Genomic DNA, 17,604 nt, shown 5'->3' with positions numbered 1-17,604 from the left:
TTGATGAATACCTTGTAAAATTCACTTAATTTGCTCCGCAATCGGGATTTATGACGTAAACTGCTGAAGCAAATCGGAGAAATACATCGACTTCTCTAGTTCTAAAGAGGCTAAATTTCTCTACACTTCCAAAACTAGTCTTGCGCAACTTTTACTCTCTATTCCATAATTACGAACCTAATGCGCATCCAACGCTTCTCCACAGCCCTCCGCACTTTCACCTCCTCCTTCAGATACTACCGGCCCACAACCCTCATCACGAAAGCCGCCTCTCAACCGAATAAACCATCCCTCCCAATCTCAAAGTCCACTACACTCAAAGCCGCCCCAGGAATCCTCCCATTTCTAAGCTCTTTCTTCACCTCAACCGCTAAACCCGAAACCGACAACAATAGCATGTCCTACCCCGACCAGCGCAGCGCCGAAGAATGGCGCGCCGTCCTAAGCCCAGGTTCGTCCCGGGAACCCCACGCAACTAGAACCCAACTAACAATACTCCGAAAAATTATAGAACAATTCCGCATCCTCCGTGAAAAGGGCACCGAGCGTCCTGGCACTGGCGAGTATGATTCCCACTACCCCTCTGAGGGTGTATACAGCTGTGCGGGGTGCAATGCCCCGCTATACAAGGCGACACACAAATTCAAGTCCGGCTGCGGCTGGCCCGCATATTTTGATTCTATCCCTGGTGCTGTGACAAGGCATACGGATCATACCTTTGGGATGCAGCGGACGGAGATCGTCTGCAGTAACTGTGGAGGTCATCTGGGGCATGTTTTTAAGGGGGAGGGGTTTCCGACACCGACGGATGAAAGGCATTGTGTTAATAGTGTTAGCCTGAGGTTTCAGGAAGGGGAGGATGTAAAGGCGAAGGCGTAACTGGGGGCTTAGTTAGTTAGTTTCTAGGCGTATCTTGACAGTAGGCGTGGATAGGTGTATATTTATTGAGCTTGTTTAGCTCTGGGAGGCATATTGCGTTGGCGGCTTTGAACTTAGAGGGTGCTGTTGTCGAAGCTTTAAGAGAGTAGGTACTGGTTGGTATTGTAGGTACATATAGTGATCAATGAATGCGCAATCACTTTAGAAGTCATCATCAAACTCAATTCACATATCCCCTTAAAGTCTGTCTACTAGTAGCATTCTTCTCTCTTGGTCGTGATCTGTTGATAGGAAGCTTTTTGTTCAAGGTGGGGCTGTCATGACAATGCCCCGATACGGAGTATATAGTTCATAAGGCTCAGGACAGCGATTCATGTACTCCGTACTAGTAATAGTATATGCATGTGATCATATGCGACAGAAAATAGCATCATCAAATGAGGTATGTAAGGCAAGAGCTTTAGAAAGTTATCGTTAAACTGGAAAAGTATGTCCAAGCTATTTCTGAATAGACCATTGTTGAATTGAATTGAATGCATTCAATGAACTGCACACCCGGCACGTGTCCCCCACCCAATCGGGCATCCACATTTATTGATTGGAGCCTGAGGCTGTCAAATACCGCATCCGCCACCTGACGGGAGATTGTCCCCGTGTTTCAATCATCCTCTCTCCATTCGCCTCCCCTTGAACCTTCTCGGCTTCTTGAGTGACTGCATTTCCTATTGTGATGTCTCGACGTGCGACACCGGGTCAGGCTGCTCAGAACCAGCAGACCATTAAGAGTCTGCTGAAACTCGAACACAACAAAATATGTGCCGATTGCAAGCGCAACAAGCGTTAGTACCCCGGAACTCGCCGTACACTTTGATACATATAGATCTACATGCGGTCGGTGACAATGGATTGCTTAGCTGACAATTGTCTCATTAGACCCACGATGGGCGTCCTGGAACCTCGGAATATTCATTTGTATCCGTTGCTCAGGTATTCATAGAGGCATGGGCACACATATCAGCCGGGTGAAATCCGTGGATCTTGACTCCTGGACCGACGAACAACTTCAGAGCGTGGTGAGATGGGGTAATGCGAGAGCGAACAAGTTTGTCTTCGATTAGGCGTTGTATTTCGCAAGAAGAGGCGTGCTGATGATTTGGGCAGATATTGGGAGGCGAAACTGGCGCCCGGTCACGTCCCGTCGGAAGCGTGAGTGGATTCGTCGAGATGATACAGATGGCTGACTAGAAACTTGTTGCTGACGAGGGTTGGTTCTAGGAAAATTGAGAACTTCATTCGGACCAAGTATGAATCCAAGCGGTGGATCATGGACGGCCCGATGCCCGATCCTTCCACATTAGATGATGGCGATGACGATGTGGTGAGATTCTTGGCATCTTCTTATGGTGGACTATGACTGACTATATTCTGAAGCCACTTGCTGTTGTTCAGGAAAAGGCAAAGATTGAGCGTTCCGCATCACAACGAGTAGCGACGTCTAGCCAACCACCGGCGGCGCATCGCCAGCAAGCCTCTATCGACCTCTTCGCTGACGATGATATCGCCCCCCCAGCCCGTCCTAGCACCACGGACCCTACACCACGAGCCGCGCCGAAGCAGCCTCAGTCTGCTCCTAAGCCAACACGCCCTGGGGACTCACTGCTTGGCCTTGACTTCTTTGGCAGCGCTCAGCCGGCCACCAACAGTCGCCCGTCCAGCACGGCGTCTACCCCCGGTGGCTCCACGAGCATTTCTAGGCCCGATTTAAAGCAGTCTATCCTATCTCTTTACTCAAAGCCTCAGCCAGCCCCAGCGCAGCATGCGCGTACTTCTTCGTTTGGAGATTTTGGAGACCTGGCGTCTCCTGCGCCGCCCTCAGCATCATCATCCTCTAACCTGGGTGGTCTCACGGATGCCTTTAGTGGGCTTAGCTTCCCATCGACTACTTCTCCACCGCCTCAAAAGCAAGTGGAAAAGCCATCTCCATTTGCTAATCTAACAAGCTTCGCCATTAAGAAGTCTACTCCTGCAGCTCCGAAGGTCTCTTCTCCTACGGCTTCTGCTGGCAGTGGTGGGGGTAGTTTGTTCGATAGCCTTACCTCTCCCACTATTCCTGCAGCGAAGCCTCAGTCCCGTACTACATCGATTTCTTCTAATGGGTTCGACTCGGGATTCACCAGTTTCGCGTCTCCACCATCTAAGCCGAATCCACTACCACCATCTGCATCATTATCCAATGATCTCTTTGGACTAACGTCCCCTGCTCCCGTTGCTTCGTCCAAGGTATCGTCCCCTCCAGCACCGAAAGCAACCTCACCGCAGCAAGAACTGAAGGCCGCTTTTAACCTTAACCCCCCTGCGCCCGCCCCGATGTCTGCAGCGCCAAAACCTAGCATGTCCGCCACAACAGCATCCATCGCAAGCGCACTTCCGGCAAGCATAGATCCTTGGGGGGGAGGTAACGCATGGGGCACTCCGGATCCTGCGCCAGCTGCTGGGCCTTCTGGTTCATCGATGATGAAGGTCCCCGATACCCTGACTGCCCATGACATCGGGGCCGGTTGGGGCGCTCCGACCTCCCCATCCGGAGGTTCGAAGCAAGCCCCGACAGTGGCTGCAGACGAAGACTTCGGAGGCTGGACCAGTGCAGCACCTATTTCATCCACTACGGCAGCCACTACAAATATGAGCGTTCCATCTAAACCGGCAGGCGGGTTTAGCGGGGCTGATGATTTATTTTCTAATGTATGGGAGTAGTTGTTTCCCTCTTATGTTGACCAAAGTTGCACATACTTGGTGTTATGTTAGACCTCAGCGCCAGATCGCAATTTATTTCTTATTTCATTTGTCTTACGACCTCCACGTCTTCCCTTTTTGCCTTTGAACTTCTAGATGCCCCGTTCTACTTTATTAACTCATGCGACACTGCAACCTGCATTCATCTGATAATGACTTGGGATATGGAGTTAGGGCTGTAAAACTGGCGGTTTTGATGGACAAAATGTTTTGTAGCGATGGTTCATAATGGCCCCTAACAGCCTTTTCATGACGTTCAATATGACACTGGTTATTATGAATGGCACTCTTATCTGACATTTCTTGGGTGTAAAATCTTTGTTTTTCCCTAGCGGGTATGTTGGTTGGGGAAAAGCGGCGTGGAGTCGGACCGAAAGTGAAGTTACGATGTGTTTGATAGTTTAACTTGATTTAATCATTCCTCCTAGCTAAGGATCTCCACTCTAGAACCTCAGCGAGCTTATATATCGCAATGGTTATTGATCCAATGCTAGGTGGCGAAATCTTCCTATAGATATGCAATAATTACTCCTAGTGAGTACGGAGTACTGGCAAATGCACCATGTCTCTTTACCTTAACCTAACAATGTCTCAACAAGCTAATATTGACCACGGCCAACCGTTGACGGTGTACATACCTGTCTAAAATAATAAGACTAAACGGGCCCCTGTGCTATCTAATATTATATATTCGTATGGCTCACTCCCACTGATTCTACCGAATCATAGATATCTTGCTAATTCGCATTCCGAATAGCGGTTTGGTCCCGTGATGGCGGATTATCGCAGGCCGATATCGACCGGGAAGGAATTATCCCAGCCAGTCACGTCTACGCCCAGGGTCCGGCTGAGCTGCGAATTGTGTCGTCAACGGAAGGTAAAGTGTGACAAGCTTAACCCCTGCACGAACTGCCAGCGCTTCGGCGCTACGTGTGTCCCTGTCGAACGGGCGCGACTACCGCGAGGCCGCTCTGGCAGGGTAACAGGGAAGAATGCTTCTGGACACGACACAGGCTTGAAAGAGCGTGTGGACAGACTTGAAGAGCTACTTCGAGAATTGACTGAGCATGATGATGGCACAATCGCTGCACAGGTCAGTTCCAGTAGCTCGGGCAGGTCAGATCCAGCGCCTGCCAACACGCAAGCGGATAAGTACGAGCCTGGGACAGAGAATTCACTTTGGGCGAACATTTTAAAAGAGGTATAATGGCTCTATCTGGACTTTGTTTAGTAAGCACAGCTCTAACGGCACGATAACAGATACACGATATACGCAGTACTAAGAGTTATGGCACAATCAATGAGGGCCGTACTTCCAGCAATGATGCCATGAAATTTAGGGAGCTTCTTGCGACACCAAGGGAGCTTGGTTCGTCAATGGCCACTAGAGAGCCAAATGTCACTGTACAGGTCGAGAAAAACCTAGTTCAGGTCTTTTTAGAGAAAGTTGACCCGGCGTTCAAAATCCTACATGCGCCCTCGCTGAAAGTGTTTCTACTCGATGGTAAATCCTACCTCGACTATGAGCCGGGACATATGGCTCCTGCTGCACTTGCTTCTTCAATCCGCTTTGCAGCAGCATGTAGCATTACGGAAGATGAGAGTAAAAATTTACTTGGTTGTAATAAAGGCTGGCTAGTGACACGATACCAACAGGAGTCAGAGGCAGCCTTAGCAAAAGCGGACTTCATGACTAGCAATGACTTGGCTATCCTGCAAGCTTTTGTTCTGTTTCTGGTAAGTGCCCTTGTTACATACTAACTATTTTTAGGGAACATTTTCTAACAATATGATAAATCCAGCTAGCTTCGCGGTCGCAAGACTCGAGTCGGCGGGTTTGGACTATGCTGAGCATGGCCCTCCGTATTGCTCAAGCCATTTTACTCCACCTCCCTGAGCTACCGTTTCCTGTACGACCGTTCGAACGTGAACTGCGTCGACGCCTGTGGACCCACATCGGTCTTCTCGATATACAGTGCTCCTTGGAGCGCGCATCAGAGCCCATGATGCAAGCGAAATGGGTGGACTCAAACCCACCCTCAAACGTCAACGATTGCGACATAAGTTTCGGCATGGATGGCCCAGTACAAGAAGCTGGGGGTTTCACAGACATGACCTTCGCAATGATGACCCTAAAAGCGCAATCGACCGTTCGGCTGCTCAATTTTTCAGACTTCATCGACAAAACCGTGAGTTGCGTCAACAAGCGCCAACAGCTCGTAATCGAATTCCAAGAGACAGCTTCAAAGCTACTCCAGAACTCCCAACCAGATAAAATCCCATTCCATTGGTACACCAGACAAGTAGCCGAGATTATAAGCGCCTCCCTACAACTAATAGTCCTCCGACCCCTACAACGAAACACGAATTTCGTCCCTCCCCGTGTCCGTGGAGACCGTCTTCTCCAAATAGCCGTCGACGTCCTGAAGAAGTCGAAAACTGTTCGCAACGACCCACGAGGCCAGCCATGGCGATGGTGCGAATTCATGTTCGTCCCTTGGCATTCACTCGCCGTAGCCATCGCCGAACTGTGCGTCTGCGAGGATCACTCCCTAATAGAAAGCTTCTGGGGCCCGGTCCGAGAAGCATACGAGAACATGGGCGACCTAATCGCCGATTCGCGCAGTGGGATGATCTGGAAGCCGATGGAAAAAATCATGGCGCAAGCAGAAGCAAAACGAAATGAGCTATTGGCGGCACCAGATGCCATTCCATACTCGATGCACTTTCCTGGAGCTGCTGCTCCCTTACAAGCACCCGTTTGCTCTCAGGCGAGTATGCAACCCTCCGCGGGGGATGTTATCCCAAGTACGGGCACCTATGCTGAGGCTGCCCCTCTTGTGGCCCTTCCAGAGACTGTTGAGCTTGGTTCTTGGCCGAGTGTCTGGGATGCGGTTGATTTTGGGTGCCCGGTGGCTACCAACGAGATGTCTTGGCTGAACTATGAGAACTTCATTGAGGACGTGTATGGAACTATGGATTATACCCTGCTAGCCCATTAACTGACAACGATTCGGTGCCTGACCTGAACTGTGAAGCCGGTTGCCTAATGACACTACGCGACGACAGATATACTCGAATCCATGTATTTAATTATAAAAGTCTAGAAACAGCCGTTGGATTAAACCATGGCTTAAGCATCCAGAGAAGTCAACACAACCGAACAAACCCACCATTAAGTAGACGGGGAAGCTAGTTTTCTTCACTTAGCTACGTACCCACTCCATATAGTACACAAATCCACCATGGAAAGTAGAGCAGATGCAGCATTACCGAGGGCAAAAGAAACCATTTATAGAAAGAAGATAATGTGTCACGATAAGCGAAAAAAAGGGATAGCAGCCATTCACCATTTCTACCTCATATCCCAGACGCCATGTAGAGTCAAGTTACATTAGCCCTCCCGACATTAACAGATTCGTCTCTGATCTCTTAGACAAGAATAGAACTCAATTCCACCGCGCTTTCGCACGAACCCGATACATACGTTCGTGGCTGTGAAAGTAGCAAAAAGTGCACGTGCACATGGATAGAGATGGGGAAACAAGAAAGACTCATTAACCGAGTTAATAATAATATTGAAATAGAGATATCAGAGGAAATGCAGGGTATTTGTACAACAGATAGCAGAAAGATAATGTAAAGGAAAAGGGGGGGAAACCGGAGGAATGATACGACAGATAGAGAGTGGGATCCAAAGAGTACCGAGAGAGCTCATATAGTAAATAGGTAGGTAGTACTTTGAGAGAAGCTCTGACTGGACAATGAATTTCCTTGTTGATTTTTTTTGTTTCTTTCTTTTCTTTTTTTCTGTTGGATTTAGTAATATTCCTCTCGTTCTAGGATCATAATTAACTCGGTGAGTTCCTTGCGTAGTGACCGGTTACGGTCCCAAATCTCGACGATCCTTGGGCGATGGCTTAGAAATACGGCCTTCTTCCATGATAGACCGTCGTGTTGCTGTGCGACTCGGTCCGGTAGATTCCTTGCAAGATTGCGCAGGACTAATGCAGCCTTGTACGCCACTCCGACGGGTTCTCCTCTCTCATTGACGGGTGTGTCCAGGTAAAACCATTTACGAACGATACGTTCCTGGAGTACAGGACGTTTGGAAGATGGCGCTTCAGCATCTGCGGGTCGCTCTTCGGGTAAATGTGAAGACACGTGGCCTGCCACCATGGCAGTGTTAGCACTGGGGCCAGACGAGCGGAATTTAGTACAGTTGTCCCAAAGGCAGGTGTGCATTGGTGACTCGGCTTTGTCCAGATTGTAATGACCCGGCGCCTCACCACTCGTGGCAAGGTTCATATGATCCGAGAAAACATGGTCGCGAAGATCGGTTGGCGTTTTAAAGGCGCGTTGGCATGCTTTAGATGGTTTCGAGTTGTCCGTCCATTTGCAGTACAGGTAAGGGAAGCCTTGGAAAGTGTAGGCAGTCTCCAAAGGTCTGATACCCTTGATAATGAACCTAGTAGTTGCACCAGGTCCGTTGATGACCTGAGCTTGTGCGTTTGTGAAAGTTGTGCTGACATTCTTGATGAACTCGGCCGCCGGTAGAACACCCCCGCCAGGAACCCGAGGGTCTGCGAAACGGCTTTGATACGCTTGCCATAGGGCGATCTGGGTGATCTCACAATCAGCATCTTCGACGAAGCAACAACGCAGCCATCGAGAGCTGCGCTCAGGTTCAGACAGCTCCATTAGGTCTTTCAAGAGCTCGGGGGGGACACGGGGAATTTCCGAAGGGGGTGGTGCCACTTTCTCCTCTTGCAAAACCGTTTCCTTCTTGCTGGGCCGCGCATCGTGCGTTAACAAGGCGATCATGCGCGGTGCAAAAACAATAGGAAGGTTGAAAATGTCAATCAGGTTCTCAATGTTCTCCCGAGAAAGCGTATACTGATACCAAAAGTCCAGTGCGCCGCTTAGGATATCTCTATCCTGGTCAAGCAGCGTGTGGAAGTACAACTGTTGCAGAGTATCTTTTGGTACACGCTCCATTGCCCGGTTTGCCTCCTGGTCGTCTAGCTCCGTTGAAAAATGAGTAAGAGCCCAAAGGGCGCGAATAACGTGTGCACGGTCTGGTGACTCGAGACAGCCAAGCAAGGAGATCCAAAGGGGGTCTTCAGGGTCAGTCCTCATGAACTTCGTAACTTCCTCTGCAATATCCAATGCGTCATTCTTAATTTCATTTAGACGTGGCTGGTTAGGGAGGTTAATCAAAATGACTAGGAAGTCCCTCAGTAGTCCTTTGGCGTAACGCGATACGTAGAAAGCGTTCTCCTTGAGCAGAACCATATTCCGGAGAACCAATGAGGCCTCTTTAACATTGCGAAGACGGTGATTGAACTCATAGGTCTCAAGGGTGTCGTCTGGCAAGGTTACAGGTATCTGTTTAATTTTCTCCAAAATATCTCGGGTGCCGTGGAGTGAGTTCAACACATTGACACGGTCGGTGGGTTGGCGAAAATCATACTGAAGTTCCCATTTCACGCCGGTGCAAAGGATGGATATATCTATGGCTTTCTCCATCAGAGTTTCCGCAAGTAGTGGAAAACCCTCAAACTTGAATTTATCCCATCTCTGGTTGGATATTTGCACAAGGTGGTACAGCGCGAAATCAACCTCATCTGATATTCCTGATTGTAGGCCATAATGGGCCCGTTTGTAGATATGATCCGCTGGAAAAAAAGTGTCAGTTATGCCAACAAAGCTTGAAACGGTACAGCACAAGCCCACGTACACTTCGGTACCTCCAAGTATCTGAGGGGAAAGTATGGATCGTAAAAGTCAGGCTGCTTCGCTGTCTTTCCTCTGTCGTTAAGGCCAATGAAGAGGCCTGGCCGATTTCCAGGCGTGGCTACCTCACGTGTGGACATTGGAACCTTCTGCTCTCTCCCTTCCCAACTTTCGACTGTGGGATGAGGGCTATTTGAGGCGACGGAGTTGGCGTGTGTCTGGGACATTGATACTGGTTGTGGTGATTGTGGGTGTGCGTGCACATGTGAGCGTCTAACCGGCGCAGTATCTGGGATGAAGGGCTGGTTGGCCTTTGGGGCTTGCCGCAAGCCCTCTACTGACAGTTAATAGAAGTCCAACCTTTGAAAAGGTAGTCTCATTAAAGGAGAAAGGCATCACTTACCACGCAGGGACGTGCGTGGTGTAGCAGTACTCATTTTCAACTTAACCCAAGCTAGTCGCAGCTGAGTGAAGGGTTATCTGAATAAGTTCCAATACTGGAGCTTTCTTCTTTACTGAGCTCCCTTTGAAAACCCAAAGCCAAACTCACACGACTTGGGAGCAGTAGTTGCTGGACAACTTCGTGTTGACTCCAGAATCTCAGTCTCCCCCGTGTTTTTGGATATACGGAGTAGAACGCGCAAATCGAATGTAGAGGGTTGATCGTGGCTTCTCGCTTTTTCCTTTTTCGAACCGGGGATCCGGTAGCGAACGAGGGGTAGGGTAATGTTCTTCTGTAGAGACAGGATCGACTGTCGAGCTCGAACAGGTCTACACTTTGCGTGAAGTCGTGGATTTTGAGCGCGTTTCAAAGCTATCGGGAAAGCACTGGCTGTTGAGGGAAAGAGGATGCGACTGCGGAACGAAAACAGAAGTCCGCGTCACAGAGTGTTGAGGAAAGTGGTGCGACGACCCTGCGCGGGTGATGGAAACAATTGGCGACAGGAATAATTGAAATCTGAGCGTCAATGCTTAAGTTGTGGCCCTTGGTGGGCTTCGTGAACGCAAGCTGATCGCTGATCCTGCGATCCGTCCTACCATTTCAGACAAAAGTCCGCGCAGCCAGCAGCCAGGACAGCAGGCAGGCCTCAGGCGCGTTCCCGGAATATCTGTATTCCCGTTGTTGAGTATGTTTGTCACGTTTGTCCTGCTGAGTCATTAAATTCAGCCTTGTTTTCAAGGCAAACAAGTAACCTTTCCCCGGATCTACAATCTAATCGCTTGATTGGAGATGCACACCCCAGATGTCATACTATTAGTACGGAGTACTACCGGGTAGTTTAAGTGGAGCGCTATTGACGACGTGATAACGTTTACTTTACTTTTTCTTTATAATAAAACATTTTCTTATTAAAGCTTCCATGTTGCTAAGATTAATGGTGATCAGTACTACTACTACTAGTACCAGTACTAGTAGTTCCATTATATGTTGGGACCGTCTCGAATGATTGGTTGCTCCTTAAGTCATCTGTCAACTACTACTAGTACAGTTCAGGTGATCTACTAAGTACCAAGTACTGGCACTTGCTCAAGTACAGCCCCAGGGCTACTTCTACGCTTTAAGCCATAGTCAATTGTTAAGTTTCACAGGTCTTTCTTTCTCATATATAGTTCTATCCGAGTATGTATCACCCTACTCAGCGGTCCCAAGAGGGCACACAGCTCGCCTGTTTGTCCTTGGCGAAGTTTTCTTCTACAACCACCTCTGTCAGTCACAGGGGCCCTTTTAACTGGAGTCATATAATCGGAAATGGTGATATTATCTGCATATTTGAAAGGCACGCAATACCCGCACCTCTCTATAGCAGGGTTTTGCTAAAGGTCATACGTGGCCATGACATCCTTGTAAGAATTGAAGTCATACATATTGCCGTAGATATTACTAACGTTAATACAACCACTTCTTTAGGAGCAGATTGATATTGCGAACCTCTTAAGAGATGCTATAAATCAGCCCCAGTCAAGTCAACATGGCCAAACAAAGCCAATCTTTGCTGTTGTCGTGAAGCTGCCATGCCTGGCAGTGAAATATCTAGAAAGGGATGGATATGTTCGTTTGACCGATATATAATGGCTTGGGATCCTTTATCTGATATAGTGTAGATTCGTCGGTTTCAGATAAAGTTCTCCTTGGAGCGTGATTTTTACAGTGCACTTTCCATACTCAGTGATATCAAGTGCCCTTTCTCAGAGTCAAATCCTGGCTCAATGTTAGGGACTCGCAGATTGGCCTCATCACAGTGGCCTACAGGGCCAGTGCCACCTGCACCTGGAATAGCTGATATCCCTTCTCTGAGAATTCCGCCTTCCCCACTATATTCACCGGCAATTAGTCTGCCGGTGATGACACCAGACCCTACTTCCGGTAACACACTTCAATCCTGGCTTAAGAACACTGATCATATACTCACCTAACCTGACTTATAGACAAACTGAGTCTATCCGCATATACCGCCTTTCCAGGTCACTCAGCGCCCAATGACAGTAAAAGACGCAATTCAATCAGCGCTACTGCTCCTATGAGACAATCACTACTTCACACATCGAGTGACGGTACCTCAACTGGAGCAGCATCCAGACCTTCATCAGCTACAGTTTGCCACGACAGTCATGCTCTCAATCAGCTTCTACCCCCGAAAAGAGACCTGCCATTTCCCAGGCAACATTCAAAGAGACCGTGTCCAAAATTGCTACCACGACCTTCTACCATCTCATACACAGGAGACGCATATAAGACAATGCCTAATACAGGTACCATAAGTCCTATATGCTGTATAAGTGCTTGAAACCATCCTCCCCAGCTAACTTTAGCTCTCTGTTAGCTACACAACCAACACTTAGCACACCGGTTCTACCTCAAGACCAAATAACCACGGAGAAGATGCAGAATTCAAGAGTTATTACACTCAAATACCGTCCATCCTCACAGGCACAGCCCATCCAAATAGAGCCTACCGATAGTCAAGTCTCCCACAGACCTAATCTTACACAGCCGATCATTACCCCCCACATACTACCTACTCACCATTGTCCACTTGTGATCCAGCAGGATGCACCTTGCCTTCTGAAACAACGTCCAACTACTAGTCTCCAGGAGCCCCAACATAACCTCCTCACTGAAGCAGATATCTCAGCATATCTGGCGTCGCCGACTGCAGAGCGTGCACAGAAGCTGGAGAACTGGATTTGCAGGAACATCGAAGACGACGGATTTCTGCAGCTTTGTGAGGATGTGGAAGGAATATGGAGAAGGTTTGCATTGGGCAAGTAATTGTTTCTTTGCTTCCTGTATTATCTCCATCTGGTTTCAATTTATCTGATGGTTCAGATTCCCTGGCTCATAGGATCTTCAAGTCTGTATGACAGTTGCTAGACCCTTTATCTGTCAGTTGCAAAATTGCTGGCGTTATACTACACTCGTACGTTCCAGCAAAGTCAAACCACACTTTTCATTACCCAGAATTAAGCCAACTTGAGCATGTAGAAAGAAATAGATATCACTGTCAACTTGTTATAAATACATACAGAATCACCATTAAGCCCGCTAGATACCATTAGCCATAAGAGATAGAAAATGTTATTTTCTTTTTTCCGAGAAAATTAGAGGAGACGGGAAAGCAAACTACAAGGCAGCTAAGTTACAACTGAAATAGATTTTCATGAGGAATAGGAACATTCCCACCAGCCAAGACATCCCTCCAACCGTCGTCAGTAAGCGCGTCTCAGCGAGATCGACGGTAGATTAAACCCGAAAAGACGTTGAGATATCCCTCTTTGGTGAGGAGAGTAAAGTCAACCACAACGCGACCCTGCGGTTGCGAGACAGACGTAAGATTCGGCGAGGTAGCATTCAGATTGCTCTCGGTCGAGAGCCCAGGGGGTGGGGATCCAGAGTTGGCAGCCACGGTGCCTTCAGCACCTACAGCAAGATCTGCCAGGTGCTGGAGGGACCGTTGTTCGTTCGGACCCATAACCGGGGGAGCTGCAGAGCCGCTCTTGGCCAGGCTGGGATCCTGGAGCTGGCTCTCTTGGGACTTGGTCCGTCTCCATTCCAAGAATATCCGGATCTTGGAATCCCAGCCAGGGGTGGCAAAGATATCGCTGAACTCAGTTGCTTCAGCGCTTCGCTTCGCGCGATAGTCAAGAATTTCTTCGACCCTTTTCAACGCATCCCAGCACTCGTTTGCATGCTCTGGAATGACGGTAGCCTCCAGCAGAGTCATAGAGGCTAAAGCTAAGCTGTGAAGATCGAATGGCGTTGTAAGACGAGACTGTGCGTTCGAGTTGTGGAGCTCATTGATGACTTCCACAGCGCTGTGAATTATTTCGTAGGGACTGTAGACGTATATGTGGCGTTTGATCAGCAACCGGATGGTCCACTCAAGTTGGCTTTGTAGACTCTCAAGGAAGCTTTGAGATGCTGTACTTTCCAAGGTCTCATTTGATTTGTGGAAATCGTCGACTTGGGTCAGACGCTCAAGAGATGCTACCATGTTTGCCCCGACCATACGGCCCAAGCCAGTGTTTGTTTGGCAAACATTATTCTCGATGGCGCCTAGTGTGACCATTTCCACAAGGAACGTAGAGTACGCTGTGTGTTTTAATGTTAGCCAGGTTTATAATTCGAGCGCGGGCATAATGGTCTCACTCACATCCAATGCCAGTGGTAACTGGGCCAACAACTCTTTCATCCTCACGGCCACCAATTTCATACGTTCCAAGAATACTTGGGTCAGCTACGCTGATCGCATGCCAGCGAGACAAAATTGCCAAGGCCACCCAGTTGCGACGTACAAGGTTTGCCTCTGAATCAACATCCGGGTCTGAAGAACGCTTGCTTTTGAGCTGGCCGAGACCCTTGGCCAAATCGGAGCCGAGTTTGCTGGCAGACTGAATCAGGGAATGTTTAGGTACGCCGTCCTTGAGAACAAAGTTGTCTGGTCCCCGAGAATCGCAATCGAGAATCATTAGTAACATGGTCTGTAACCAGATCAGGTTAACTCCTGTCGGCCGGGCCAAAGCTGGCTGTCGGGTATAGTACAAGAGAAGGTCTTGTGCATTATCAAATGACGTGACCCTTTCGAAGGTGCTTATAACGCGATCCATGTTGGTGCGCGTCACAGTGTACAAACTGTAAAGGAAAATCTCCTGCACCTCACGGCTGCACTGGTGTAGAATCTCGAGTAGACGTTCCTTGGAGTGTGACAAGATAGGAAAGACGGGATGGATCTTTTGATAATAACTGTTTGTAGTTAGGGTATGTATTGCTCGGGGGGATTGGGATTGCTAAGTCCATGGTGGACTTACGCGTTGAGGGATCCCTCATCCACGTCCAAGGGAGTCATGTCTTCTTCCATAGCTTGCTTAGGTACTTCTGGCATCTCTAGTCCATGTGGCAACTCCGTCTCATTACCAGTCGTCCAGAATAAGTTACCGGGTTTTGGTGCTGTACCGCTCACAGCGGACGGGTTGTACGGATCGGTTGAGGTTTCTCCTGTGTCTTGTATAGTTAGTAGGGTAAGATCACACACTATTTGACGGGCACGAACCGAAAGCATTCTGAGAGCGAGAATTGAACTGCGGCTGTGTGAAAGAGGAGCTGGGAAGTCCTTCGAATACAGAATAGGTCCGCTTGCGTCCGATGGAGCCTGCATCCATTGGTGGCGAGAAGTCTTGATAAGCCCTGGGTGACGACACTTCGTTCATAGGTTGATACGGCATATCGGGGTGAACCATCGCAGGCTGCATTTGACTTTCAAGGGTGTGAAGACGCTCTGCAAGCTCCTTGATGTAACTATTGTATATCGTCAGCCGAACGCGACAGCATCATCAGTAGGGAAACAAGGACAAATATCACCCTTTGCTGGGGCCACGCTTCATGGGGACGCGACTGAATTGACAGACAACCCCAAGTCGGCGACAGTTCGAGCAGGTTTCCACGCCAGATTCAGAGCTTGCATCACAGCGAACCTAGGAAAGCACGCGGTTAGGTCATCGAAAACAATGTCGCGTCTGGAGGCAAACAGTGAGGTGGAACCTACCTTCTTGCGTCTGCATTCGTCGCAGGCGCGAGAAATCTTGGATCTTTTTCTCCTCGCGCTCTGGTCTCCGTAACTTAAGTCGTGATTTGGGTCGACACCGACTTGCTGGCTGGGGGTGAACTGTAGCATATGTTGTTGTTGATGCTGGTCCGGAGACGAAGGACGGCCCATATCACCGCCACCAGGGTTCGAGGACCCCAAGACCATCGATTGGCCATGATGAACACCATTGCTAGAACCGTCTGCGAGGCCGGGGCCGGAAGTTTCGCGGGATAGCTCAGCGGATAAGAGCTCGTCGGCTGTCAACTGGCGGTTCGCGTAGTACTGCATAGCGCCCTGACCCATCTGCGCCGCGTTGGGGGACGGGTAGGAGGCGGTCGGAGGCATATCAGAATGCTCGCGGGAATTCATTGTGTCGAGAAACAATAATACCGCTCGTGAAATGTGTGGGTGCGCGTTGGAGCGACGCTCCGGGAGATGTAAGAGGGAGAGTGTTGAAGGACGGAAGACGCGAGGACAGCAGGCAAGGTTTTACAGGCTAAAACTGCCTGGGCGGGGGGCAGTTTTGAAGGGGTTAGTGCCGATTGCCCTCGGCGCAATTCGCAAGACTCAGCAAACATGATCGCGCGATTGAATTACAGAAATGAGGATCGCTGAATCTTATGAAGGCTCGGGGACGAGAATATAGTTTCATACTTGGATGATCGCGCCGATGCGGAGGACCGGCTTTTTGTTTCTGCGTCCAGCGACGGATTAATACTATTTCCCACCGGCCCAGAACTCGACCAAACCGCATCTCAGGCGGAAGAATATCGGAGGTCGAGGGCTTCTACGGGGAAAAGTTAGCATTTTGGTAGATTTGGGCAAGATCTCTTGGGCTCAGGGAATCATGATCGCACCCCTCGATTTTAACCTGATCCGTCTTGTACATGAAGCATTTAAGGCGACTCTTTTGACCCAACGTCAGAGATGATGTCAGTCCGACACCACCACCATCATTTTTTTTGTCATTACTGTATTCTAAAAGCCCCTTGAAGGCCATCCTTCTGTTCTCACATCTGCTCGTAACATTTTATAGTATCACATATTGGGAAGACTAACGGTATAGTCCCCACATTTTCGTTGTCCTCGGTAAGTAACCACATCTCCAACTCTCGCTGGCGATGCAATAGGTGTACTAATGCAGATATAGTATACCTTTTAGATGAGTTTACACTACGGAGTATTTGCGAAATTGTTTGGCTTTTTGGTATCTCTTACCAGGAGCTTGAATTGCTGGTTTAGGATAACCTCACAGATTTGAGCATAAGGTCAGGAGACGATATATTGAATTGTTTTTTCCCCACAGATCCTTCGGTGTTATAAATCTGCAGGACTGATTAACCTATAAAGGTACTCCACAGATACTTCGATTCCATTTGTGAGTGCAATATTAAGGAAGCCGAATACATTATACCAGTACACAGTACATTGCGTATGGGTATCGAGCCAATACCATGCTAATATCCTCAATTTTTCTTCTTTCTCCTCCTCTATAACACTGTCTTAGACAGCAGCATAAGCTCCGGGACATTCAGGGCTATATCTTGATTCAACTGCTTTTGCTGTTCGTCAACGTCTCGATCATATTTCGGATAAACCCAGTTGTCAATACATGGGATACACGTTGCATCGATATACTATTATATTTAGGTTTTTGGAATGGATCATCACTCTTCTGTTCAGCTGTTGATTGTTGTTATCTTGGATGTGTTACTTTGAAACCGCCCAGCGACAACCTCATATTCCAGCTGGTCCCAGGAAGCTGGTGCACTCCACATGGGCACAAAGGAGTCCTGACTTTTGACTACTAGCCGTACGCAAAACCTGTCAGTCGGGCAATGTTTGATATCAGCAGTGGATCTGTCGTGTACCCCGTACGAACAAAGGATCATTACTCTGGAGTATACACAACTTGATTTCATGGGCTCCATTTGTAGAAGCAGCTAACTCAGACCTGCTCAATCGGCCGCCCATCATCCTCTACACAGTATCTTTCACACTTAGACTGCCAATAAATAAGCCGATTCGCTTGAGCAGTATCGGCCTCTCCCTTATCTGGCCCAAATACAACTGTAAAAATTTGTTTCCCAATGGACTCAGACTGCGCAACTGA

The 17,604-nt window shown here is 48.6% G+C and overlaps 5 protein-coding genes across 5 annotated transcripts; 3 read left to right on the top strand and 2 right to left on the bottom strand.

Annotated features, from left to right (window-relative positions):
- Window positions 1-180: 180 nt before the first annotated feature.
- On the top strand, window positions 181-879 carry ABOM_000955 (peptide-methionine (R)-S-oxide reductase; the record flags this gene model as incomplete). The annotated part of the gene is made up of 2 exons (XM_022528085.1): window positions 181-451; window positions 512-879. 2 exons carry the CDS (start codon window positions 181-183, stop codon window positions 877-879), a joined length of 639 nt encoding a protein of 212 aa, XP_022394147.1.
- An 813-nt stretch (window positions 880-1,692) lies between these two features.
- Window positions 1,693-3,633, top strand: ABOM_000954 (stromal membrane-associated protein; the record flags this gene model as incomplete). The annotated part of the gene is made up of 5 exons (XM_022528084.1): window positions 1,693-1,722; window positions 1,794-1,981; window positions 2,041-2,085; window positions 2,155-2,257; window positions 2,311-3,633. 5 exons carry the CDS (start codon window positions 1,693-1,695, stop codon window positions 3,631-3,633), a joined length of 1,689 nt encoding a protein of 562 aa, XP_022394148.1.
- An 811-nt stretch (window positions 3,634-4,444) lies between these two features.
- Window positions 4,445-6,674, top strand: ABOM_000953 (Zn(II)2Cys6 transcription factor; the record flags this gene model as incomplete). The annotated part of the gene is made up of 3 exons (XM_022528083.1): window positions 4,445-4,873; window positions 4,933-5,409; window positions 5,475-6,674. 3 exons carry the CDS (start codon window positions 4,445-4,447, stop codon window positions 6,672-6,674), a joined length of 2,106 nt encoding a protein of 701 aa, XP_022394153.1.
- An 817-nt stretch (window positions 6,675-7,491) lies between these two features.
- Window positions 7,492-9,845, bottom strand: ABOM_000952 (putative chromatin remodeling complex subunit (Rsc9); the record flags this gene model as incomplete). The annotated part of the gene is made up of 3 exons (XM_022528082.1): window positions 7,492-9,350; window positions 9,413-9,742; window positions 9,812-9,845. The coding sequence occupies 3 exons, from the start codon at window positions 9,843-9,845 to the stop codon at window positions 7,492-7,494; spliced, it is 2,223 nt and encodes a 740-aa protein (XP_022394154.1).
- A 3,285-nt stretch (window positions 9,846-13,130) lies between these two features.
- Window positions 13,131-15,860, bottom strand: ABOM_000951 (putative C6 finger domain protein; the record flags this gene model as incomplete). The annotated part of the gene is made up of 6 exons (XM_022528081.1): window positions 13,131-13,999; window positions 14,061-14,650; window positions 14,716-14,902; window positions 14,958-15,202; window positions 15,266-15,378; window positions 15,450-15,860. 6 exons carry the CDS (start codon window positions 15,858-15,860, stop codon window positions 13,131-13,133), a joined length of 2,415 nt encoding a protein of 804 aa, XP_022394151.1.
- Window positions 15,861-17,604: the final 1,744 nt, after the last annotated feature.

The sequence above is a fragment of the Aspergillus bombycis genome (assembly GCF_001792695.1).
Source record: "Aspergillus bombycis strain NRRL26010 chromosome Unknown contig00003, whole genome shotgun sequence".
NCBI classification, from domain to species: Eukaryota; Fungi; Ascomycota; class Eurotiomycetes; order Eurotiales; family Aspergillaceae; genus Aspergillus; species Aspergillus bombycis.
This window is presented reverse-complemented; position numbering and strand designations above follow the sequence as displayed.